At 32.5% G+C, this 24581-nt stretch overlaps 3 protein-coding genes across 5 annotated transcripts; 2 read left to right on the top strand and 1 right to left on the bottom strand.

Annotated features, from left to right (window-relative positions):
• Positions 1-5500: 5500 nt before the first annotated feature.
• Positions 5501-9714, top strand: LOC129312051 (binding partner of ACD11 1-like). 2 transcript variants are annotated; one of them, XM_054954614.1, is made up of 5 exons: positions 5501-5705; positions 7494-7597; positions 7701-7776; positions 8755-8835; positions 8908-9714. In XM_054954614.1, the coding sequence occupies exons 2-5, from the start codon at positions 7590-7592 to the stop codon at positions 9478-9480; spliced, it is 738 nt and encodes a 245-aa protein (XP_054810589.1). In that variant the 5' UTR covers positions 5501-5705; positions 7494-7589; the 3' UTR covers positions 9481-9714. The 2 variants fall into 2 exon arrangements, with proteins under 2 accessions (XP_054810589.1, XP_054810588.1); XM_054954613.1 differs by having other exon boundaries at positions 5501-5673.
• A 6203-nt stretch (positions 9715-15917) lies between these two features.
• Positions 15918-16779, bottom strand: LOC129311969 (uncharacterized). The gene is made up of 3 exons (XM_054954492.1): positions 16451-16779; positions 16321-16365; positions 15918-16221 (listed from the first exon to the last, which is right to left on the bottom strand). Exons 1-3 carry the CDS (start codon positions 16692-16694, stop codon positions 16076-16078), a joined length of 435 nt encoding a protein of 144 aa, XP_054810467.1. The 5' UTR covers positions 16695-16779; the 3' UTR covers positions 15918-16075.
• A 4421-nt stretch (positions 16780-21200) lies between these two features.
• Positions 21201-23665, top strand: LOC129311529 (dolichol-phosphate mannose synthase subunit 2). Of its 2 annotated transcripts, none has more exons than XM_054953865.1 (3): positions 21201-21402; positions 23152-23290; positions 23369-23665. In XM_054953865.1, the coding sequence occupies exons 2-3, from the start codon at positions 23201-23203 to the stop codon at positions 23519-23521; spliced, it is 243 nt and encodes an 80-aa protein (XP_054809840.1). In that variant the 5' UTR covers positions 21201-21402; positions 23152-23200; the 3' UTR covers positions 23522-23665. The 2 variants fall into 2 exon arrangements, with proteins under 2 accessions (XP_054809840.1, XP_054809839.1); XM_054953864.1 differs by having other exon boundaries at positions 21205-21402; positions 23177-23290.
• Positions 23666-24581: the final 916 nt, after the last annotated feature.

Here is a 24581-nt window from a genome sequence, read left to right on the forward strand (position 1 = left end):
GTAAATGTCCCTCTTCGATTGAATATGCGAAGTGCGTTCAGTAACAAAAGTTATTCCAATTCCTCATAGGGCTTAATAACTCATACCAGTCCACTAGAAGTCAGATTTTGCTAATGGACCCTCTGCCCTCAATAAATCAATCCTACTCTATGGTCTCTCAAGAAGAGGCACAACACTCCATCTCATCCACTTCGTTCCAGATGTCCAATTATTCTGCCTCCATAATCACTAGAGGTCGGGGACGATTTGGAAGATCTCAAGGGAGAGGCAAGCTCTTGCTGCCACAGAAAGGGCTATACGAGAGATAATTGCTTTCACATTATCGGGTTCCCCCCTAACTTTCAAGGAGGAAGAGGACGAGGTAGTCCACTCAGTCGAGCAAATCATGTTGAAAATTCCACCCTTCACAATACATCCAAGCCACAACAAGACACATCATCCGATCACCAGCTACTGTCTCCAAAGGATTATGAGAAGATGATCGAGAACTTGAAAAAATAAGTCCAGACTCTTTCGACTAAATCACTCTCGGTAGGAAGAGCAGTCACTAATGACTCGGTAAAGCTTTCAGGTTTGAACACTTGCCTATTCTCTAGTACACCTACACTTAACCCACAACCACATTGGTTATTAGATTCTGGAGCTTCTTGACATGTTGTAAGTAAACTATTGTATTTTGACTCTTATCATGAATACAGTGGACACTCATTTAGAATAAAGATTCCTAATACTGACAAACTCACGGTCACTCACATTGGTAGCATCAAGATATTTGAGAACATTATTTTGAAAAATGTTTTATATGCTCTAGGAATTTGTTACAATTTAATATCAATTTCTCGACTAATAAAAGATCAACAGTGTGTGGTTGCCTTCTTTCCTGACAAATGTTTATTACAGGACCTCTTTAGTGGCAGAACCAATACGATTGGTGGAATAGAGTCTGGTCTATACTTGGTTGATGAAAATCTTGTCCCATCGTCTAATATTCATAATAGTAATACCATTTCCAATGAAAATATTTGGCATCTAAGATTAGGACATCCATCTGATTTTATCCTTAAACATGTAATCCCTTTACAAGACAAGTTGTCTTCTATTAATTCCTCTAGCTGTGATATTTGCTTTAAAGCAAAACAGACCCATTTGTCCTTTCCCTCTAGTCAAATAAAAACTGATTCCTGCTTTGATTTGCTTTATGTTGATGTTTGGGGTCCCTATAAACATTCTACTCATCATGGTTACAAATTTTTCCTCATCATTGTTGATGATTTCTCCCGAACCAGCTGGATTTATCTCATGCATAATAAACATGAAACTTTATATTATCTAAAGAAATTTATTTCCCTCATAACAAATCAATTTTCTACCAGGGTTAAACGAATCAGAAGTGATAATGGAACAGAATTCGTGAATCTATCAGCCTCTACATACTTTAATGAAAATGGTATTATTCATGAAACTACTTGTGTCCGTACCCCACAACAAAATGGGGTTGTAGAAAGGAAGCATCGGCATATATTAGAGGTTTCTCGAAGCTTGATGTTTCAAGCTAGTGTGCCAATCCAATTTTAGGGGAAAACTGTTAGGACTGCTGTTATATCATTAATAGAATTCCTTCAAAGGTCTTAGATTACAAAATATCATATGAGATATTATATAGGAAGCAACTGACTTATCAAATATGAAAGTTTTTGGTTGTCTAGCATATGCTAAGATCCCTGGAAGATTAGACAAATTAGATGCCAGGTCTGTTGAATGCACGTTCCTAGGGTATCTAAGTAATCAAAAGGGTTATATTCTTTATGACATTAAAAATGATGATATAATTGTCAATCGAGATGTTGTTTTTCTTGAAAACCAGTTTCTCTTTTTAGAACAGACGGCTACTTCTAACCAGCAGGAACAGGTACATTTTCAAGATCCTTTTATTTTTGATGATGTTCCTGCCCCTGCAATTCCTTCTGATTCTTTTATACATCCTAATAATGAGCCTAACCTTGAATCTGATGATAGTAATATTGCACCTAAAAACACTAATGACTTAGGGAGTTGAAGACATGAAAACTTAGATAATAACAGACCCATTAGACAGAAGAGAGCACCTAGTTGGCTTAGGGATTATGATTGTACTAATATAGACTTTCTGAATAAAATGGACAAGAAAGGCAATAAGAAGATCTTATACCCTATGCAACATAGCATCAATTATGCAAATATTTCACAATCTTATAGGGAGTTCATAGCTGTTATAGATGACATAAGTGAACCTGACACCTTTGAGGAAGCAATTAAGGATGATAGATGGATAAAAGCAATGTAAGATGAAATAACTGCCTTAGAAAATAATAAAACATGGGAAGTAGTTGACTTGCCACCAGGAAAGAGACCAATAAGCTGTAAATGGATCTTTAAAAAGAAGTATAATGCTGATGGGACCCTAAATAAATTAAAGGCAAGGTTAGTAGCAAAATGCTTTAGTTAAAAGGAAGGAATAGACTATACTAAAAACTTTTATCCTATTGTAAAAATGACAACTGTAAGATCAGTATTAGTTATTACTGCACATAATAAATGGAACATTATTCAAATAAATGTTGATAATGCTTTCCTTCAAGGGGACTTAGATGAGGAAGTTTATATGAAAATACCATCGGGATTTAGTAAACAGGGGGAGAAAAAGGTATGTAAACTAATTAACTCCCTATATGGTTTAAAACAGGCAGCTAGGAAGTGGAATATAAAGCTGTGTGAGGCTTTAGTTTTAAGAGGTTTTGTCCAGAGTAAACATGACTATTCATTGTTTACGAAACAAGATAGAGATGAGTTTAATATTGTGTTGGCTAATGTTGATGACCTAATAATAACTGGAAACAGCCAAGAGGGGATAAAGAAAACTAAAGAATTCATGCATGCAAATTTTAAAATGAAGGATTTAGGAGCATTGAAATATTTTCTTGGTATTGAGGTTGCTAGATCATGTAAAGGATTGATTTTAAATCAAAGAAAATACACTTTAGATTTGATAACTACCACTGGCTTAAGAGCATCTAGACCGAGAAATGTCCCCTTAAATCCTGGTCTAAAACTTCACAGTAAGCCAAAAAGGGGGAGAAAGATGACCTATTACCAGATCCTGCTAGATATAGATGTCTGATTGGAAAATTACTAGATTTAACAAACACTAGACCTGATATAAGCTACACGGTCCAAGTGCTGAGTCAATTTATGAGTAATCCTAGAAAATCACATATAAAGGCTGCATTAAATACTGTAAAATATCTTAAAAGGGATCCAGGTAGAGGTCTTTTATTCCCTTCCACAAGAAATTTAAGGCTAGAAAGATTTTGTGACTCAGATTAGGCTTCATGCCCAAAGCCTCGAAGGTCTGTCACAGGTTATTTAGTTAAACTAGGTGGGTCAATTATTTCTTGGAAATTAAAGAAACAAACCACAGTTTCTAGGTCCTCTGCTGAAGCAGAATACCGGGCTATGGGGAGTGTTGTGTTTGAAATTATATGGCTCACTAGTTTATTTAAAGATTTACATGTGTATGACTTAACTCCTGTGTGCATTCACTGTGACAGCAAAGCTGCAATTCAAATAGCCTCAAATCCAGTTTATCATGAGCGAACAAAACTCATTGAAATCGACTGTCATTTTGTGCGAGAAAAACTTCAAAGTAGACTGATCAATTTAAAACATGTAGGATCAAGCGACCAGCAAGCAAATATTTTAACTAAGACTTTTGGTCGAAAATTACACTAGGATATGCTATACAAGTTAGGCACTTTTAATATCTTCAGGCCTAATTTGAGGGGGAGTGTTGAAATTTAAAGTGTATTAGATCATTATCAGTATGTATTAGATCAATAGTCAAGTAAGGTCTGGGCTTATAATGGGCCTGCATGCCTCTGCTTGCGTTTTGAGTCTTTCTTGTTTTCTTGCCTCATTCTTGATGGCTATTTAAAGCCCATGAGAAAAGCAGCCAAGCTGTGGTGTAATGAGAAAACTTTTTTGAAATGAATTATTCAGTTGAAGCATGAATTTCTATATTTACAACCAAAACTCACTAATTCAAAGCACAAAATACACAAATTGTACACCATAATAATACAAATAGTACAAAAATATTATGTAATTTTTAATTGATAATCAAATTAACATTTTTACATATTAAACAATATAAAGGCATACAAGGAATTATTCTGAAACCCTATACCTTGACACATTTTTCTTAATTTGAATCCAATGAGCTATGTGTTGAGGAAGAGAACTAAAAAACTTGTAGATTTCGCTCAAGTCACGTGACCAGGCACGCATAACAAAATCTGGTACCTTTCTCATCGGCCTCACGCGAACCTTCTCAATAGACAATATCAATCATCAATTCTTGAAAACGCCAACACGCTTCATCAAATCGTGATCGTGATATCCTCTCCCTGCTTCAAAAACGTGTCTTCATGCACTGCACAACTACCAATGCCTTCATAATTTTCTTGGCTCTCCATTTCTCTCTCACACACACACACACACTACTATACCCGAGAATTTTTTTTTTCAGAGAATTTTTTTTGGTTGCCCCAATTACCTTTGCGTGTTGATTCAAATAGAAGGGACCCGAGTCCCTTAATTAGTATATATGCTAATGGATTTGATTCTTAGAGTGATAAGAATAGAGACTACAAGACTGTTTTAAATTATTTTTATTTTATTACTATAAGAACTAATGTTTTATAAAATATATTTTGAAAATAAAAAATAATAAAAATTATATTTTTTTCATTTTATTTTATTTTTCAGAACAATAATTCCAAACACTTAAAAATTATTTTTATTTTTATATTCTTTAAAATAATTTTTAAAAACATATTATTAAATAAATTTTTTATTCTTTTATTTTGAATAGCAAAAAATGGTTATCAAAATATGTTGGTAAACAAACCCTATGAATCTCTTAACACATTGACTTTTGAAAATGCCACTCATGCCCCTTCCAAACCTTATTACGAAACAGCATCTTGCCAGACAAGATTTCTACATCATCTTTTACTTCATTTCACTGCTTATCTTGGTGTAACTCTAATACGTAAAATGCTCTTAAAACCTAAAAAATGTCACGAAGAACAATTTAAATCAGATCACATTAATAGACGATGCTTCATTGTTTAGATTAACGTACGCCATCCATAGGAGTTTATTCTAAGTAACGAACTGGTCCTATCAATTAATTAATTAATTAATTAAAACGAATTACGAAATTTTAAATGTCAATTAAACACGAATATTTACATATATTATCACTTACTGATCCATGAAAAATATATTAATTACTTATAAATAAATCTTAACGCCAACGCAGTATATTAGCCGTATTGTAATTAATTGTAGTAAGCCGTCCGGGACGGTCCAACTCCGTGTAGGAAAACTTCTCGTTAAGATTGCACTTCACGACACTCCCACGTGCGAATGTGAACCAGGCGCGTGTTTCAAACTCTCCCTGTCTAATAAAATTCAAGAGCGCTCCGTCTCGCTGCCATTTTCTTCTTCGTCTTCGCTGACCTCGATTCTCCCTAGACTCTCTGCTACAGACATAGTTCCGACCTGCCCGCTCGTATTCGCGGCTCTTCTTCCTCGCCGGAGGTCTTTTATTGCAATCGTCTCGCGATGCCGGTGAGTTCTTCTCATCATTGTGCGCACTGCTGGTATGTTTCGCACATTTGAAGATCTTGCTATTAGTAATATATCACATTTTACAAGTTCGATCTTTTTCTGGATTGGGAAGGTTTTTTGCTTGTTTGAATATCAGCTGGATGAAATGTCTGCGATAGTGTCTGTTCTTCTGATTTGGAAACTGTTCTGATTTTGACTTGGAAATAATTATCAGCATACCCTCAATTTCCGCGAAGCCGGTCTATGAAATGTTCATTTTCTGCCATCAGCGGTTCACATTTCTCAGAATTATGAAAGGGATCCCTTTCTCAGAATTACATGCATAGATCTTGGAAATGCTTCCACGGGCTTATTAAATTTCGGTTACAATTCACTTAATGGGTAAAGGGTATCATTTTTATATTCGATCTTGATACCAATCTTAGAACAAAGCTAACTTCTTGTCTCGTCACACCGTTTCAGATAAATTTGACAAAGCTGAACATTATCTACCCTACCAAGTACCAATAATCTAAATCTTCCTCTTTCACACTGTAGGCAGAGCTGATATCCGAGGCTCTTTTTTCTGATTTTATTTTATTCTTCCCATTGAAAAGTTTGGACCTTGTTTAGCTCACCTTTTAGCAATATGTTATCGGCTGATGGAGGCGTTTATAGTGAACTCCAGGAATGGGAAAATGCCAAAAATCGCAGGCGTCCATGTGGTGCCTGTGTAGATACGAATGCTGCTTATAACATCTGTTACAATCTGATATGTTAAACACTTACACTCAAGGCTTTGAAATCTAGACCTGAATACTTGATGCTTTGAAGTCAATGCTGAAGTTTATGTTCCGTTTTGAAAAGGGATTGAAAAGCTGAAAAATAAGCGGAAGTACAGGTTGATTATAAACAATCCTATTATTTCCTACAAAAAATTTTTAAAGGATTTCCTAAAGATTAAAACGTCACGAAGATAATAGTGCAAATTTTATGCAAATGTATATATATTATTCAAGGACAAGCAACAATATTACTGGGAAATAATACATAAGATTGAATGGTAAACAACTGAAAGTGCTAGGTGACCTCATTTTACGAGGTGCCTGATTGTGGAGTAATTGAATGTCTTATGTATTTTGTTAATCAGATAAATTGTTTGGTAATAAGTGGGGAAAGAGATAAACTCTTATCTTTTGAAAAATGACTCAGGTGTACGTTCTTAGCCAAAATTGAAGCTTAAAAACAAGTATGCATTTCTCTGTAGTCTGTCTAATTGAAATATGACTGTGTGATGTGGATAAGTACAGTTGTTTCTGACCAGCATGTGTTTGAAATGTTGATTCTAACATCAAGCTTGTGGGTTAAGGTTATTTCCTCATTTGTCTATCTGAACTAGTTTTAGGGTTGACTGAGAATAATGTATTACATCAGAACTAATTAGACTTATTTAATCTCCTTTTTGTTTGCTAAACTAGATTTTACATATTTAACATATTTCGTTGGCTTTACAACCTCTTATATGTCATATCCTCTCTTGTCTCTATGTAGTACACCACATAAAGATAATGCATTAGAAGTAGCAAGTTATAAACACCATGAACAAGCGGTGAGAATGGGTTGACAACTTGAACGCAGTTATAACATAATATTCATGTGTGTTTCTTTTTCCAAAAAACTAATGGGAGACACCATGTGGGAAGTGCTTCTAAAAGCAGTAACAAAGTATAGATGAGTGCTTTTGTTTGTCTTTGCCCTTTGGTGTGGGATTTCAAAATGCTGTAGCTATATGGAGGTGGATTTTCCACAGAATTTTACTACATGTGTGTTGTTCTTTTCAGCTAACAACTGTTAAAGTGAGCAATGTTTCCTTGGGAGCAACAGAACGAGACATAAAAGAGTTTTTCTCATTTTCTGGTGACATTGAATATGTTGAAATGCAGAGGTCAGTTGGTGTGTTCGGTGTTATACATCCTGATTTATTCTTTTACTGTATTTTCAATCCTAATTTCTTTAGATACAAATGATAAGCTTTTGTGCTGTTGCAGTCATGATGAACGGTCTCAAACTGCCTATGTCACCTTCAAGGATTTGCAAGGAGCTGAGACTGCAGTGCTACTATCGGTAACTTGTCAACCATCATTTGATATGTATCATTATGGTGTATTTTACGCTAGATGATTGTTCGTCAATATCCAAAAGGTCACTCTGAGTTGACATATGGAGTTTTTTGCATGAATAATGGAGACTTTTTTTATCATTGAAATATAAGGAATATAATATTTTTGAAGACTTCCGCATGGTTAGAACTGACAAGCTCTAGAATGGCTTTCAAAAGCTTCTTTTTGTCAAAAGTTTTTCATGCAACCCTTCCTTAACCATATTTCAGCGATACACATGTCAGTGAATCTCAAATCGCCATGTATTATTCAATTGTTTTTTATGATCCCTCAAAATTTCTGTATTTTTTACATTCTTTTTTATTATTGATTATTTTAAGGTTTTCCTGCTAAGACAGATGGTTTGTTCCTCATAAAAATTTATGAAAATGATAATTATCCACAAGTTCTCAATGCTACAATTGAGGGTTCAAATCAGGGAAAAACTCTTTCTTATCAAACAGAACTGTTAATATAAAATTCTCATACGCCCTTTGCCTTTGAAGATGAAATAATTTGTAGTTGGAACTTCAAAGGAAGAGCTAGTACCTTTCTCTCTGAAGCCTGGAACTATAGGTTTTATGATCTTATACTTAGTGGACATATTTTACTGGTTCCTGTGAGGCTGGAAAAATTTCCCCCTCTGCTTTAGATTGAAGCATCTTCTTGCTATATGACTATGGGTTACGTAACATAATTATTCAAAAATATGAAATGACAAATTTGTTTGCCAAAAAAACAGAGAGAGAGAGAGAGAGTTTGGAGAGTCTAACATGCAAGCATACGCTAATCTGAGCTTGTGCTGCATGTGCCTCTATAGTTATTGCATGCCTCCGAATATTTATAACAAATTTTACAATCTCTGCTAATTATTCCTCTTTATGTATTGATTTATGTAATTTACTGCGTGTAACCAAGTTTAACAGAGTTTCATGCATGATAGGGAGCAACAATAGTCGATCTATCAGTTACAGTAACTCTGGATCCTGATTACAAGCTTCCACCTGCTGCTCTTGCATCATCTGTAAGACTTGCGTAGAACTTCTGCACTAAACTAACCAGACTGTTTGGACTAAGAACCGTTGATCTTTTGCAGGAAACAGCCACAAAGACTCCTGTTGGTGGTGATTCAGCTTTCCGGAAGGCAGAGGATGTGGTCTCAAGCATGCTAGCCAAGGGCTTCATCTTAGGGAAAGATGCTGTCAACAAAGCAAGGACTTTTGATGAGAGGCACCAGTTGTCATCCACAGCCTCTGCTAAAGTTGCATCTTTTGATCAGAAAATTGGGCTTACTGAGAAAATAAGTGTTGGTGCTTCGGTTGTGAGTGACAGAGTTCGAGAGGTGGATCAAAAGTACCAGGTTTCAGAGAAGACCAAATCAGCATTTGCAGCTGCAGAACAGAAAGTCAGTACGGCCGGATCCGCTCTGATGAAGAACCGATACGTGCTTACTGGGGCTTCCTGGGTAACTGGTGCATTTAACAAGGTTGCTAAGGCAGCTGGAGAAGTGGGACAAAAGACAAAAGAGAAAGTGGAGGATGCAGAACAGGAAGAAAAGCGAAAAGTAGAGGATCAATATGCACAGGTTCTATCAGAGTCTCCAAAAGCAGCAGCAGCAAGTGAGCAGCACTCTTCAAAGCCACCTCCCGCTCAGGGTTTGATCCTTTAACATTCTTGTATATACATTCTGCGAATTGTTTCTATAAGACACCTTTAGACCAGTATTTTTTTCTTTCTTTCTTTTGCTTGAGATTGAATTCGCTAGTTTATTGAACATGTCTGCAATTGCTTATTCTCTTTCATGTAACAAAGATATACTGGGGGGTGATAATTTGCCTTTGCAACTGTTACCGAAAGAATTGAAAGTCTAAAGTCTAAATTCGAGAATGGAGTTTCTGCTACACAGGCACGCATATAGTATTGACTATTGAGCTTAACTACTCCATGAATTAAGTGAAGCTCAAGTTCTATAGGAGGCAATGGAATAAAAATAACCGCCACCTTGTTATTGATGTCGAACAAGATGTGTGCCTCGGGGGTAGTTTTAGCTAGATGATGGTTTGAATTTCAACAAGATTTATTGAACTTAATATTGATAATAGTTTCAGTTTATTTTTCATATTAATGTCTTTATTATTAGAACATGTTCTTTTAACAGGTATTATCAATTATCATGATACTTTTCGTCATATTTGATTTAGTGCGTGTTTGGATATGTATTTAACCGATTTTTTTGACTCAAGTCAATTTTTTTGAGTTATCACCCAAACACCTGAAACAACTCGTAATTGATCTTTTTTGGTTAAAATTGAAGTTTTTGGAACGTTAGTGATTGGAGCTTCCGCAGAAAGTTGATCAAAAAACATTGAAAAAAATTATAAAGAAAGACCTAAAGAAAAATTATAAAAAAGACACAAAATGTAATAAAAATAAAATTAAATTCTCTTCTCTTTTCTCTCTCTCTTTTCTTAATAAAATTTAAATTTTGAATCTTTAAAAAAGTTACTAGTATAAATTTTTATTAATCACCATCATTTACTTATTATCACTTACTATAAAATTAGTTCAAATAAATATTAATTAATAGAGAAAAATTAATTTAATTTAATTTAGGTCATTATAAAGATTGCTGCAGAGAGAGAGAGAGAGAGTTTGCATCATTTGTTATATTGTTACATTTTTTATATTGCTAAAATTTGAAGGTAGTGCTTAACATCTTCGCTGGATATAACTTATATCCATGATGTCATTAAAAATTAATTTATATATTATCATCTTCATTAGTTGTAAAATTAATGTTTAGTATTTAAGAATTAAATATTTCTCTTTTATTAAATTTATTTTAACTAAGATATATTGAGTTACTTATTTACATAAATTTAAATGTTAATATTAATATAATTTAAATTTTTTAATTAATTATATATGTAATTTAAAAAATATATTTTACTTCTTAAATAAAATGTAATAATTTTAATAATATTAGATACAAATTTATCAATAATTTAATTTTGAAAGGCAATGTCCTTTATAGTAATTTATATAGTTAAAATTAATTTTGAATAAATTATTAAAATATTTTTAATTATACTAAAATTAATTTTAAAAAAATTGTATCAAAACAAATTGTGTTATAATATAATCAATTATTATTAAAATCTATCATTTAATTAATTATTTTCATAATCTATTATACCCAATTAAAATTTAAACTAGCACTTAATCTAAATGCAATTACATTCAACCTTTAACGTATGTTTAGTTGAGTGTGTTAGATTTTTTGTATTAAATGTGCTTAAAAATAGTCATTTACGTCACAAAATTAGCTTAAATTATTTAATTAGATACATTTCAAGCTTTATATATTTATAATTTATCTTTTAATTTCTAGATATATAGCTTATTTTAACTCTAATATTTCATCTACTATTTTTTTTTCATTTTTCTTTCCTTCGTGCCTGGACTTATACCTTTTTTAATTTTAGAGGCTTGGGTATATGTAATTTTTTTTATTCTCTCTCTCCTTTTAATCTCTTTTTTTCTTTTCCTGTTTTTTCTAGTTGTTGTCCCCAATCGATTGACTCTAATATCATGTTAAATTCTTTTTATTAAATACTCTACTTTATTAAACTAATTTAAATCATTTGGTTACACACTATCTCCTAATATAGTGTGTATTTAGGTAGTTAAAGTCATGCCAGCTTGTAGATTAAACGGGTTAGATTGTTTATTCCATGGATTGAAGGGTTTAAGCCGAACAATCTTGCTTTTATTGCAGCTACTTTTTTTCTTTTTTTTCCAGCTCAACCCACTCAACAAATTGGGCTATATAAGCTAAACTTTCCCTACTCAGTCAGGGTGAAAGATTAAGTTCAATCTCTCTCTATTCCCCCCGCCCCCCTTGCCAGAACTTTTGTTGGGTCAGTTGGGAGAATGTTTTGTATAAATTTAATTCTATATGGTAGCATGTATCCTCTTAATAAAAGAAAAACAATTAAATAAAAATTGATTGTTATTGTTCGAACATATTATTATTAATCACAAATTAATTATTATTAAGACCGGATTGTTTATTATTTATACAAGGTAAATACTTTTTTCATTAAACCCATACTATTATTTTTTCAATCCAGTTAAAGTTTGAATTTGTTATTGTCATTAGTTGTTGCCAAAACTAAAATGACTTCTTCATGCAGGGTAAACACTTGTTCCATCAAATCTGTGCTGTTAATTTTTCTATCTTGTTAAATTATAAATATGTTGCTGCCAGTCATAAATTGATTATTATTAAAATTCAAATAACTTGTTTAGACAGAATAAACATTTATTTCATTAAATTTATGCTATTAGTTTTTCAATATTATTAAATTATGGATGTGTTGTTTTTAATCATGAATTAATTGTTATCAAAACTCAGCTAACTTGTTATTTATGTAGGGTGAATACTTGTTTATTTAAATTTTAAGAGTAACTTGGTCATTGTCTATAAAAATTCATTTTCAGCTAAGAAACAAAGGGGTGTAGTAAAAACTCAGAATCTTAAAATATAAAATACCTCCACTAATCTCTTGGTGATTTTTTTTTTTAAATTAGTGTTCATTTTTTTCAATGATTCAGAATTTAACTTTGGTCAAAAAAAAATGATTCAGAATTTACCGTCACAAGTGATCAGCATTCAAATTCAACTGGTGTGACCGCGTACTGGATGGCTGGTTATCCGCGATTGATCGCATGTGAGGGAGAGTTCACATTCACGAGCTTAGTTGTGGTGGTGGAAAACTGCCACCCGTGATGGTGGGACCCACAGCTGTCTTCTTCAGTTTCGTGGGGGCCCACCTTTTTGGCCCTTTTATCACTATCATCCATTCATTGTTTTTATTCACATGTCGTCTTCACAAATTAAGCGTAACGCTTCAAAACAGTTTCTTTTATTTTATCAAAGGAAGCTTCATCATTGAACTTTATGCATTTGAGAAACTTTCATTTTTACAAATGCCTCCATCTTGCAATTACTTATTTGTTTATTTATTACTCCACTGCTTACCCAGGCGGTTCATCCGGCCCTGGACTTAATTCGGTCATATTAATATAAGATTAGGTTGACTCAAGCAACAAGGTTAAGAGGAATGTGAGAGTCATCATAACCTAGCTTAGTATTTTTTTTTTCTTCTAAGATAACCTCTTGGATATTTGTCTTCATTTTTTTAATTTAAAAAAATCATAATTTCACACAAATTTATGATAAAAAAAATTAAGGATCAATGAAATTTCATTCAAATGGATTGCACGAGCGCGTTTGTTAGTTGCAGGAAAATAAAGATGCGTTACTAGAAAAACAAAGTTCAATATAATCAATGATAAGTTATTTATAGAATATTTATTAATTTATTAATGAGGTTTTCTTATTAGTTGGTGTAGGATTCAAAGTTCAAACCAACGCGTTTAGAAAATGTCGATCGTATTATTAATAATTAATTAACTTTTATTAGGAGGATATTTTATTTATTTAATTTTTGGCTGTAAAGAATTGGGATGCTTAGTCGCTAAGTAAATTAAACTCGCTGTCAAGGAATAGCAGCCCAACCCACTCCATCAACAAAATTCTTTAATTTGTTATTTTAATGAATAATACCAATATAAAATTAACAAATAATAAATTGAAGCGTCAACTTTGCAATTCCATCAAGCGTTGCCACATGTAGTTTCTTGATTTTGACTTAGATGTCATGAAGAGGTATTAATAGGTTGCTTTTACAAGTTCATTGGTCATTATTCTCACAGCGTTCTTTTAACTTCCCATAATAACTTCCATGTCTCATGAAAATGATATGGATTTTTAATACCCCGAGTCAGAATCATGTTTATTATTTTTATTCTGTGATCTGGAGCGATTTAATTGATTTTTTGTCATATATCACCTTCATATGACTTGCCTCACTTTTAACACATCCTTCCTCATTTTAAAAATATAAAATATTTTTAATTAAATTTTATTTTTAATAAAGTAATTATTTCTTTTCATACTAACATTATCTTTTCATATTTATTTCTATTTAATACAATATTTTATTTTAAAATAAATATAAAATGACTTATTTATTATGAACAATTTAAAAAAATGCAATGATTACACATCAAAATATTAAAAATGTCTTATATTTTTTAACATTTAATTTCACAAAAAATATATTTTATTTTTTAACAAAGGAAGTATATAAGATGCCTCAATTTAATAGAAGGTAAATATTTTTGGACTGAGATAGAAGGTAAATATTTGATAAAACACTATTGGTAATTGATAATTTTTGTATATGAAGATTGAACTCTGACAAAATGTTTAGTAGGTTAAAAAGTATTTGCATAAATGAAATGAGAAATCTACTCATCATATTTTTTTTATAAATACGTTTCTCTTTAAAAAAAAAACATATGCCAAACTTTTTATAATTGTTTTTACCCACATATGATTTTAACTTTTATTTAATATTTAAAAGAAACTATTGAATTATTAGTTTTTATGCGATTCGTCAATAACGTGGTGCATGCATGTATTTAATAAACCAACTTGACTCGAATGCTCGAATACCTGATAATTGATGAGTACCTAATAAATCCAGGCCAAAAAAAAAACTGATAGTAAATGACAAGATTGATGGCAAAAAATGACAAGATTAAAATTTTCAAATTTTAATTATATACCTTGAAAATTACAAATATTAATCAATTCGTGGAGAAAATAAAGCTATCAAGGAGAGGGCATATAATAAGTTATATAGAGCATATAACACACATTGGTCATGGAGGATCAGCTGAGCGTCAGGGCGGGCGACGTCTAAGCAGCGTTAACGGCGAAACGGCGTCGGCATGTTTGCGTGGCAACGTGGTGCAGCGGCTCCAACAATGAGAAACGACAGCAAACATCACCTTCCATTTTGTGTCGTTTGTGTGGGACCCTCTTTTACCATCACTTGGATAATCCTCCCCCCACCGCCAACTTAAGCCTTCATAATAATACCTCCCTACCCGCTCCACGTATCACACACGACGCCAAGTTTATCCACTGGCCAAATATTTGTAATGGGTATGAGTAAATTATATTCGTACCAAAAAAATTAATTTCCATTTATTCAATTACTTTATAATGGATATAAATGTTTAACTGTATTAAATAAATTAGTTAAATTATTATATTAAGGGAAGATAGAACATTAAGAAAAATATTATTGCATGTTGTTTTAAAATTGTAAAAGGACTTGTAATATGTATAAAAATATTTTAAAAAAACAAGGAGGGAGTATTTATAAATAACTTGGTACAATTTCTGATTTTAATAGCGTAATTATTTCGTTATGGTTTGCTATTAATAAGTTTCAAGCTCTCACTCCAGAGATATTGAGCCATAACAGCTAGGGTTAGACATTGATTATTGATATTGACAATGATAATTGACTTCTTGACGCTACGGCGACGTGTACCCAATCAGCCCAAACATGGCCACAATGATAAAGTACTAGAATTTGATCAAGTACCACCGACGCTTTTGCGTGACGCCCTCTGTCTAAACTCTTACCTCCCCAGAACGCCACACTTGTAAATCCCCGCAAAAGGATTGGGAATATTTTAAACCCAGAATACATGCACTGGATTATCAGCGAAATCCTACATAATATATGAGATCCCCGAAAATTAATGAAATACAATAAAATTTTAAATTAATGAAATTTCGCTTCACCCTCTCTATTATCCAAAGTAGTAACATTTTGCTCCCAACAAAATAACTTGCAATATCCCCCGAAGAAAAATGGCACGCAACAGTCAATACTGAGAAAAATCAAAAAATCGATTACTTTGTTTGGCCAAAAGGCCTACTGGGAAAATCAATTTCAGTGAAAATGAAGGCACTGTTCTGATGAGCACAGCCATTTACAGCTGGCATTTCAACCGCAAATCGAGATGAGTTAACGGTCCCAAAGTCCAGCTGTATTCCAACATTCGGCGCACCCCACACTGCCCTATCCTATCTTGCGCCGTTCGCCGGAACTCGCATTTTTATCCTACACTCACCGTTCACCGTTGTTTGCTACAGCTCCAACAAGAACGCAAATCTATGATGAGTAGTATGATTATTATTCCATGGAAATCAATTCCGAACTCGAAATGCCTGTACAAAAATGAAGCGGCAAAAAAAGAAAAAAAAAACGTTTGACAAGCAATTCGGATATACACGAATAAGAATATTGAATGAAAGGCAGCGAGAAATCGGGCTAGAAATCCGCGAATTTCCTGTGAGGTCGGGATTTCGGAGACTGTTTTCCGATCTCTCGCAAATTACGCAGGCTTCGAATCGCCAAAACATCGCCTCTCTCTACCTTCATGTACTTCTGAATGCCGTTCATCTCCACCGCCGAATCTATAGATAACAAACAAATATGAAATCAGTCCAAAAAAACATGGTTAGATAAATTCCAGAACATCAAAACCGTCTCTGGTTTCTGCAAATGCATCATACCGAAATGACTGGAGGAGCGCTTGAACCCGTTGAACTGAGCCAAGTCTGAAACAAAAAGGCAAGGAAATGAAATAGTGAAAGAGGAATGGCAGATTGATGGTAAGGCGCAGTGTTAAAGCAGAATGAGTACCTGATTGAGAGGGATTGTGAGAGGAGAGGTAGAGGATGAACAAGCAGAGGAGTGTTAGAACGGGGATGAGATGGATGACCTTGTTCGGTGTCGGAGAAGGCGATAGTGATAATCGATGAGTCTTGTTGTTGTCGTCGTCGACTTCAAGGCGGCGCTTGGGTTCTTGTGGTGAGAGCGGGACCTCCTTGGGGCTTCCATGGAGGTGGAGCTTGGAGGAAGGCGAGCCGAGAGATAGTCTATGCATAGTCGCAGATGTGCATAGAGCGGCTGAGGAGGAAGAAGAAGAAGAGAAATTGAGAAGTGACTGCGAGTGATGGAGTCAACTTGTGATTTGTTTAATACAAATATACAAAATTATACAACTATACGTTGTGGCCAAAAAATTACATACAAGTATTCGATTTGTCTCCATTTTTCGGTGCCACGTCACGATTCGCGTGTTTACTTTTTTTAATCTCACGGGAATCCAATGTTTGTTTATCCTTCATTCCATTCCCTTTCCTCTTTTATCTTTCTTTTACACCTTTTTTCTTTATTCGTTTGGACTTTTTTTTATTTGTATAAATATTTCGTTTTTTAGAAAATATACACCAGTATTGTTTAAAAATAAAGAGAGTTTATTGATCTTCTGTGTGTTTTACTAAAATAACTAAAAGGGTTGTATAATTTTAATAGAATTCACAAAATATTAGTTAATTTACTCTTTTAAGCTCCATGCAATTTTGCCGACCATCACGAACCTCTTGTTTTGCTTTAATCAATGAATAGAAAATCCAACCGATCAACTGATAACCCAATTGGTTTGATTTATGACTTCACTTAGGGAAGGGTTAACATGGATCAATCTGATCAACTCAGTTCTAACTTGACAGGTCACCCCAATCCGTTACATCGTATTTATCGTAATAATAAATTTGATAAATTTAGCAATTATGATAAAATTATGTAAAAGATTTGTGGAGTAGATTGTAGGATAATCTTTAAATATTAGTTGTGATAAAGACAATTTCTATTTATATTAAATTTTTGTTAGGCTATCTAAGCAAAATTATTTAACCTTTTATTGAGATGTTAATAAGTTTGTTGAATTTTTCTTTTGATTATGTTGGCATGTACAATATTTTTTTCTATTGAATTTGTATTAGGTTGTTTAAGTAAGAGTAATGATTTTTTATTTAATTTTTCATTTTTATATTTAAATATAAATATTATATATATATATATATATAAGTTAAATTATATTATTTTAGTTAAGATCAACCTAACTTTAAGGCAGCTCCGGTTGAAACACTAATTTTTAGTTCACTGTTTTAAAAAGTTTAACTACGGATACCACTGTTTTTATATTTACGCAGTAACAAAATAGGAAAGTCGGGTCCTTTTTTCTCCGTGTCAACTTTTGTCTTTGGGGTCAATGATCATATTCTCGTCTGTGTTTACTGTTTGAGCTTTTGGGAGATAGGAAAAATCCAAGAGTGGGTATTGAAAAAGGCCCAGTACTAAGACTGGCATATTTTGTGCGGCCCAAAAAGAAGCAAATCCGGGTTTTTTGTTTTTCGGTGCCTTGTCTCATGGGTATCCTGATTTCTACGTTTAATTGATGTCTCCTTTTAGCAAGGATTCTTCCTTTTTAGGTTCTTATCTTTCCGATTATGCGAAGTTTAATAGGACTTTATTTTTATTCTGGAGGAGCTGGCATAAAAATACCTTGGGAGAGAAAGAGCAAAGGAGAAAATAGTAATAATAATATGGCTGGTTGGTGGATATAATGATGTGAAGGTTCATATTATTTTGCAAAAAGTGGTGTAATTGGGTATGACGGTACGTTCGTTTGGCCAAAAAAAAAAAAAAGAATATGACGGTACGTGCAATTTCTAAATTTGTTACTCAGTGTAGCGTAGGTGGGTGGGCATGTGAAGAATTCAGTTATGGTATGTGAAATAGTGAAGGTAGTTGATGAATAATTATGCATACCTGCTTCATGGAGATAGAAAAATAAATAAAATTTGTTAACTCTATCTTAAAATTTAATAAGTTTTCTTCTCTATTCTTTGATAAGAATGTGTAATAAAAATATAAAAGTAAAAATAAACATAAAAATAATAAAGTAGTATATAAATAGGATTAAAATTAATTTTTTTGTCCAGTAAATAGAACTAGAGGTGCCTGTCTCACTGGAGAAAAATAATGTTTAAAAAAGCTTGTCTTCATAACAAAGGCTCTTTGGATAAAAGTGAGTCTCATATTTTTGTGTATTCCCTTCGTCTCAAATTATAAGACAGTTTTAGAAAAAATTGAGCATCCCAAAATATAAAATACTTTGATAAAAGTAATATTTCATTAATGATACTTTTTCATTATTACTCTTCCCATGTATTCTTTCTCTTCAATATTATTTTATTATTATTTTATCAATGGAGTATTAATGAAGGGCAATTTTAAAAGTTTATATTTTTATCTTGAAATAGTAGGGTTGTAAAGTGTTTTTAATGAATTTTATTGGTATGTAAAATTTTGTCTAAAAGTATCTTATAATTTAAAATATATGGAGTATGTTTTTATGCATTGGAATTAGTTAAGATATAATTATGAATGTCTACTTTTTTAGTTTGACAAGGGTGTAGTTATAGATAAAAAAAATTGAACTTAAAAGGTATTTATACTTTCATGGTAGGTCCTTAAAATTTTTAATATTGAAACTATCCTTATCAATTTGATGAATTGACCAGTCAACACAAATATATGAAAATGTGGTTAATGAAGACCTGCTAATCGAGCGTAAAAAGGTTTCTGATTCTTTTGATAGAATTGATAAAAGATTTACGAGTGTATTTGGTTTTAATAAGATGAATGGCTTCTAAAGAATCATAATATTGAACATTAATATGAGAGTAATTTTCTTGCCAATATAATTCAAGTTTTGTGAGGATTACTAAAAACTCCACATTGTTACTAAGAAGATATCCTAGAAACTTTGTGAATCTCTTTTTTCAAGATCCTTGTGAGTTTCAAATTATCCCTCCAGAAGTAGCTAATCCATATAAATCGACAAAGCTATCTACTTCTAACCTGACCCAACCAAGATTTGGTGGTTTTCATTTTGAGGTAAGGTGCTCATTTGAATTTCTAGGCTTAGGACACTTATAGTATGTTGGGTGTACTTAAACGCAAAGCCATGTATTGATATATTTTATTTGGAGTACAATTGTCTGCATCAGATTTTTCAGATGTCCCGATAAACTTAAGCGAACAATCTTTACTAGAGAATTCTTCTAAATGACAAGCTTCCAACTCTGTTCCTAGCATCCCAACTGTGAAGATCTTAATTCATGCTTAGTCTGTGGAATCTCATCCAAGATCAATTGTTCACAAAAGGAAAAACCCAAAGGCAAGTTTTCCTTGCATGTGTGGTGGAGGAACCAAGCAAAGTGTTCCATTCAGAGCTGCAGTTTTAGAAAAAGAAGGGGAAAAAAAAACTTGAAAGACCTTCCCTTTTATTGAAATACAATTCTAGTTCAATTTGAAATTACTCCATACTCCATACATTGGAGTAATTTCAAATGTTGATAGTTCATTAAAAATAAAAAAAAATTTAAGATTGGTGTTATAATTCATGAAAAAATATTTTATTTTATATATACTCAAACATGATATATATTGGAAAATGACAAAAAATTCCCTTGAAACATGCTAATGCTAATAAAGTCTTATAAAATATCATAATTCTTTTCAAATCTCAAGGATCTTTCTTACATAAATGATTGATAGGAAGAAAAATAAAAAAATAATTAAAGATATTGAAGATTTAAAAAGATTGAAAGATCAAATATATTTTATTAACTAAGAATATTTTATTTTAATTATCGTAATATTTAAATTATTATTATTATCTTCTCATTTAATTTTAAAATTTCAAAAATTTCTTGCATTTATTTTTAGGGTCAATGTTGAAGCCTATAAATAATACTTTAACTTATTTATTTTTTATAGATTCACATTTGATTAAATAAGAAATACTGTTACCTCACATTTCTTTTGAGTTTTTTTTTCTCTCTATTTTCTCTGCTAATCCCTTTTATCTTTTTTCCATATTCTCCACCCATTTCTCCTTCCCCATTTTGCATCAATGATTTTAGGTGAAATGATTAAAATACCTAATTTAAACTTAAAAAGTTAATATTAGTGACTATTTTAATTTAAGCAGTAATTAAAATTCTTCTTAATAATAATTAGAATAAAAAAAGTAATTATAAATTTTATGTGTGCAACAAAGTTATAATTTCTTATTTCATTCTAGTTATCACCAAAAAAAAAGTAATCATTATTTAAATTAAAATAAATACAGATGTTTATAATATTTAAATTTTAGTCAATAAAAAATTTGCACAGTAAAAGTTATAATTTGTTATTCCATTCTAATTATTACATGAATAAAATTAATCATTGTTTAAATCAAAGTAATTAATAATATTTACTTTTTATTTTGAATTGGGAATTTTTAGTTATTTCAACAAAAATCATTAACATTATAAAGGTTTACAAGGACTTAAGAAGAATTATCATGTTTCGTGAGATTCCACTATCATTTACATAGTTTTTTTCTATAAGTTTTTCAAGTATTATATATATATATATATAATTCATTATAAAATAATTCATTTTTCCTGCAAATTTTAAATTCGTAAGACTTAAAAAATAAATGAATAAATAAAATTGTCGCTAATCTCTACAATTACCCAGGAGGGTTTGGACGATGTTTTTCCTAATTGCATGTCGTCAACGATTCTTTTCGAGCCAATGCACTTTCCCTTGCATTCGCAACCTATATTCACATCATTTTCATCTCTTCTGTGCTCTTTTCTTCCTCCGATTACTGGCTGCTGTTAGTTCCATGATCAACGGCGACGCCTTGTATTGACAGTTGAAACATCATCGCCGCCTTTTTCATCTAGGTAAGCACCCCTCTCTCTCTCGCTCTCGCTCTCGTGCCGCTGCATGGATCTCATCGATGTAATTATTGAAATTCTCGTAATCAAACTACTTTTTGGAATTCAAGAGAGCCATAGGGACTTCAGACTCGCTGGGTGTATCAGGGAACTGGAGAAATTGCAATCTAATTCTCGAAATTTATTGGGGTGATTATATGAATTGCATGAACAAGAAATACTCTCTGGTAGATTAGAGGTTATGCGAATTAGTGAGATTTCCCCCCTCTTATTATGTAAATTGATTGGAGAACCATTGCTCCAGCCTCAGCCCTGGCAGCACTGCCATCGTTCACCAGAACCTTAGTTGTATTGCCGTGTGCTGTCTGCTTGTAGCTGTAGAAAAGCCTTTCGAGTATTGATCCTTCTTTGAATTGGTTAACCAACTTCCCTCCTCTGATTCCAATTTTTAATAGCTGGAATCTGAAACCTCGTTGTCTCTTCTTCCTTCAATCCGAATATTTGCTCAACTTTCTTTCTTACAAAATTCTCACAGAAACATCCTTCTTTGGAAATTTAATTGCTGTCCGTAATTTATAGTGCTTCCCGATAATGTTTGATATTACTGTACGCTGTAATTACTTTTGAAATTGGTGTCACTGTTCACTGGAGTTAGTATTTTTTTTTATGGGGAAAATGAACAGGTAGGGGAGGGAGAAGAAAGAGCAAGCTTTTACATTAATGGTTATTGTTCTAGCCCCAATTACTATGATAAAATGTCATTATACATGCTAATTGAAAAAAGTAACTCGATAATGGGTATCTATCTAATTGCAGTAAACTTGTTGCCTTTTTGGATATCAGGCATATTTTGTACTGGACGTCCCATGCTTAATAGTTAATACCTGTTATCCAACCATCCATTATCCAATGTGGTATTCTTTTAGATATTTTGGGTGGTTTGGATATCAAGTATTTTCCAATTCAGATGTTAGAGACGTATTTTTTCTGAAGTTGGCTAAAATTCAAAAGAGATCGCCACTTTGGATTTGGACAGTTTTGGGGGGAGGATCAGATATTTTTACCCTTTGCCATCATCAATGTCACCCTTAAAACCGGTTGATTCTGTCTAGTCTTATTGGTTTCGTTACACTTTCTTGGTGATCTTGTTATTGGTTGCTTTAAACTTTCAAAAACAAAATCTTAATCTATATACATAAATAAAGGTTTATGATAAACCTCGTCATTGGCATTTGTTTGTGTTAATGAGACTTGCCCATTCTGAAGGCAATGTCTCGAGGTATTAATTCATCAAATCTGTTTGCTGTATTTGTGCCAACTGCCAAGATAGGTTTTTGTATTCTTTATTTCTTGTTTATGTTAGTTCTAGGATGCCAGTTAAACATGGGGTATGAAGCTTGGACCAGGTACTAATAGCTAATGTGTGACCAGAAGATGTCTTCCTTGTTGTATCTGGTTGACTTGAGTAACGAAGACTGTGATTTGAATGCACAGGGCTGCAACGACCAGCTATTCTAGAATTGAAAGATTTGAAAGTTATTACTCTTGCCCAAATTTCATTTTTTTCTAAAAATAGACCTTCATTTCAAGTTTGTGTGTGAAGAAACAACAGAACACGCATTTCCAAGGCTATAATTTCATGCAATTGGTTGTGATCCAGCTTTTTTGTTTGTTTTTTGTATTAGCAATTTTGGGTGGATGGCTGACGCTGATTGGTTTATGATAATTATTAATATTTTTCTAATGCAAATGAAGGGAGTTATTTGTATGGTGTTAACAGGAAGTGAGAACATAGCCCATCAGCATGGAATTAGCTGATAGAGCAGTTGGCTTTGTATTATCCTTCATCAGCATAACTATATTCACTTACTATACTTTCTGGGTCATTATCCTGGTAGGTACCTTGAAAAGTAATCTTCAAAATAATTATGTTGACTTCTCAATTATTAACGATTGATCTTTCGGTTTTCAGCCATTTGTAGATAGCAATCACTTCGTTCACAAGTATTTCCTGCCTCAGGAGTATGCTGTCCTAATACCTGTGTCTGTTGGTGTGGCGCTTCTGTGCTTCATAAGCATATTCATAGGATATGTGATGCTTAAATCCAAGAATAAGAAAGCTTAATCTTAGTTATTATATTTTTTGGCAATCACTCTTGCATTTTCCTATTAACATTTTGGTTTGAATGTGTTACAAATTTTGAAACAGTGATCTGACTTGGTCTCCTTAGTTAGCTCCAGGCACTGCTGTCTATGGCCTGATTGTTTATTTGCTCTTCTACACCCACAAATCCTTGTAAGAGCTAAGCCCACAAGCCACTCTCCCTCTCATGCAGCAGATCACAACGAACCAGGTTTCTAACCCATCTTATTAGTCAGTTCCCCTGGAAGACTGAAACCCACCAGGAAAATCGAAGAAGTCGTGTTAGACAATGTGCACTTATAATCTTGAATTATCAACAGATGATTAATGAGAAAAATATAAGAGATTTACTCAAGTTAACGTTAGAGTCAAGTTAAAAAAATTAATGTAAGAATGGCTGAGGATGAATCTGAAGGGAGAGAGCATCCGATTCTGTTTCTCTCGAGAAAGCACTGAATCATAGTTGTATGGGTTGCAGAGAAAAGATGCATTTTAAATTTAATAATATGAGTTAATAATTAACTTTTACCCGTTGGTTATAGTGAAGAACTGTTGTGGCTTATGTCGTGGTTTCATTCCAATGTCAAGTACGTGAAAATGTAAAAGATATTTTTGGAAGAATTACTTCTAATTAGGTTTGACAATCCTTAAAATTGACTCAATTAGATAGTGATAAAAAAATTAAAAAAAAAAATTTTTTAATCCTTCAACTTTTAATTCACTTATAACCTAATTCCTCAACTATAATTCACTGTGACTCAGTTCTTTAATTATGACTTGTCTGTGATTCAGTCTCTTAATTTTTGAATTACTTACAAATTAGTTCTTAAACTTTTGTTAATTTTTTTCCTGTTAGCTTATATCTCACATCAATGAGCAAGAGAAGAGTATTTTAAAATAATGTATGAGCATTTTTTATCCTTCTTATTTAATTAAAAATTTTTTTAAAAAAATTAAAAAATAAAGATTGAATTATGGGTGAATCAAAAGTTAAGGGATTAAATCATAGCGAATTATAGTTAAAAAATTGAGTTATAAGTGA

This window comes from Prosopis cineraria, unplaced genomic scaffold (assembly GCF_029017545.1).
Source record: "Prosopis cineraria cultivar Desert tree isolate PC_DT_omini unplaced genomic scaffold, ASM2901754v1 PC5, whole genome shotgun sequence".
Taxonomy (NCBI): domain Eukaryota; kingdom Viridiplantae; phylum Streptophyta; class Magnoliopsida; order Fabales; family Fabaceae; genus Prosopis; species Prosopis cineraria.

What these genes read in the sequence shown, in the direction of transcription:
- LOC129312051 (XM_054954613.1), top strand. An exon ending in GAATATGTTGAAATGCAGAG is followed by an intron (nt 7,598 to 7,700) that starts GTCAGTTGGTGT and finishes GTGCTGTTGCAG; the next exon opens with TCATGATGAACGGTCTCAAA. An exon ending in AGACTGCAGTGCTACTATCG is followed by an intron (nt 7,777 to 8,754) that starts GTAACTTGTCAA and finishes CATGCATGATAG; the next exon opens with GGAGCAACAATAGTCGATCT.
- LOC129311969 (XM_054954492.1), bottom strand. Translation starts at nt 16,694, where the DNA reads ATGCATAGACTATCTCTCGGCTCGCCTTCCTCCAAGCTCCACCTCCAT. An exon ending in TCACAATCCCTCTCAATCAG is followed by an intron (nt 16,366 to 16,450) that starts GTACTCATTCTG and finishes TTTTTGTTTCAG; the next exon opens with ACTTGGCTCAGTTCAACGGG. An exon ending in GCGCTCCTCCAGTCATTTCG is followed by an intron (nt 16,222 to 16,320) that starts GTATGATGCATT and finishes TGTTATCTATAG; the next exon opens with ATTCGGCGGTGGAGATGAAC.
- LOC129311529 (XM_054953865.1), top strand. Translation starts at nt 23,201, where the DNA reads ATGGAATTAGCTGATAGAGCAGTTGGCTTTGTATTATCCTTCATCAGC. An exon ending in CTTTCTGGGTCATTATCCTG is followed by an intron (nt 23,291 to 23,368) that starts GTAGGTACCTTG and finishes TTCGGTTTTCAG; the next exon opens with CCATTTGTAGATAGCAATCA.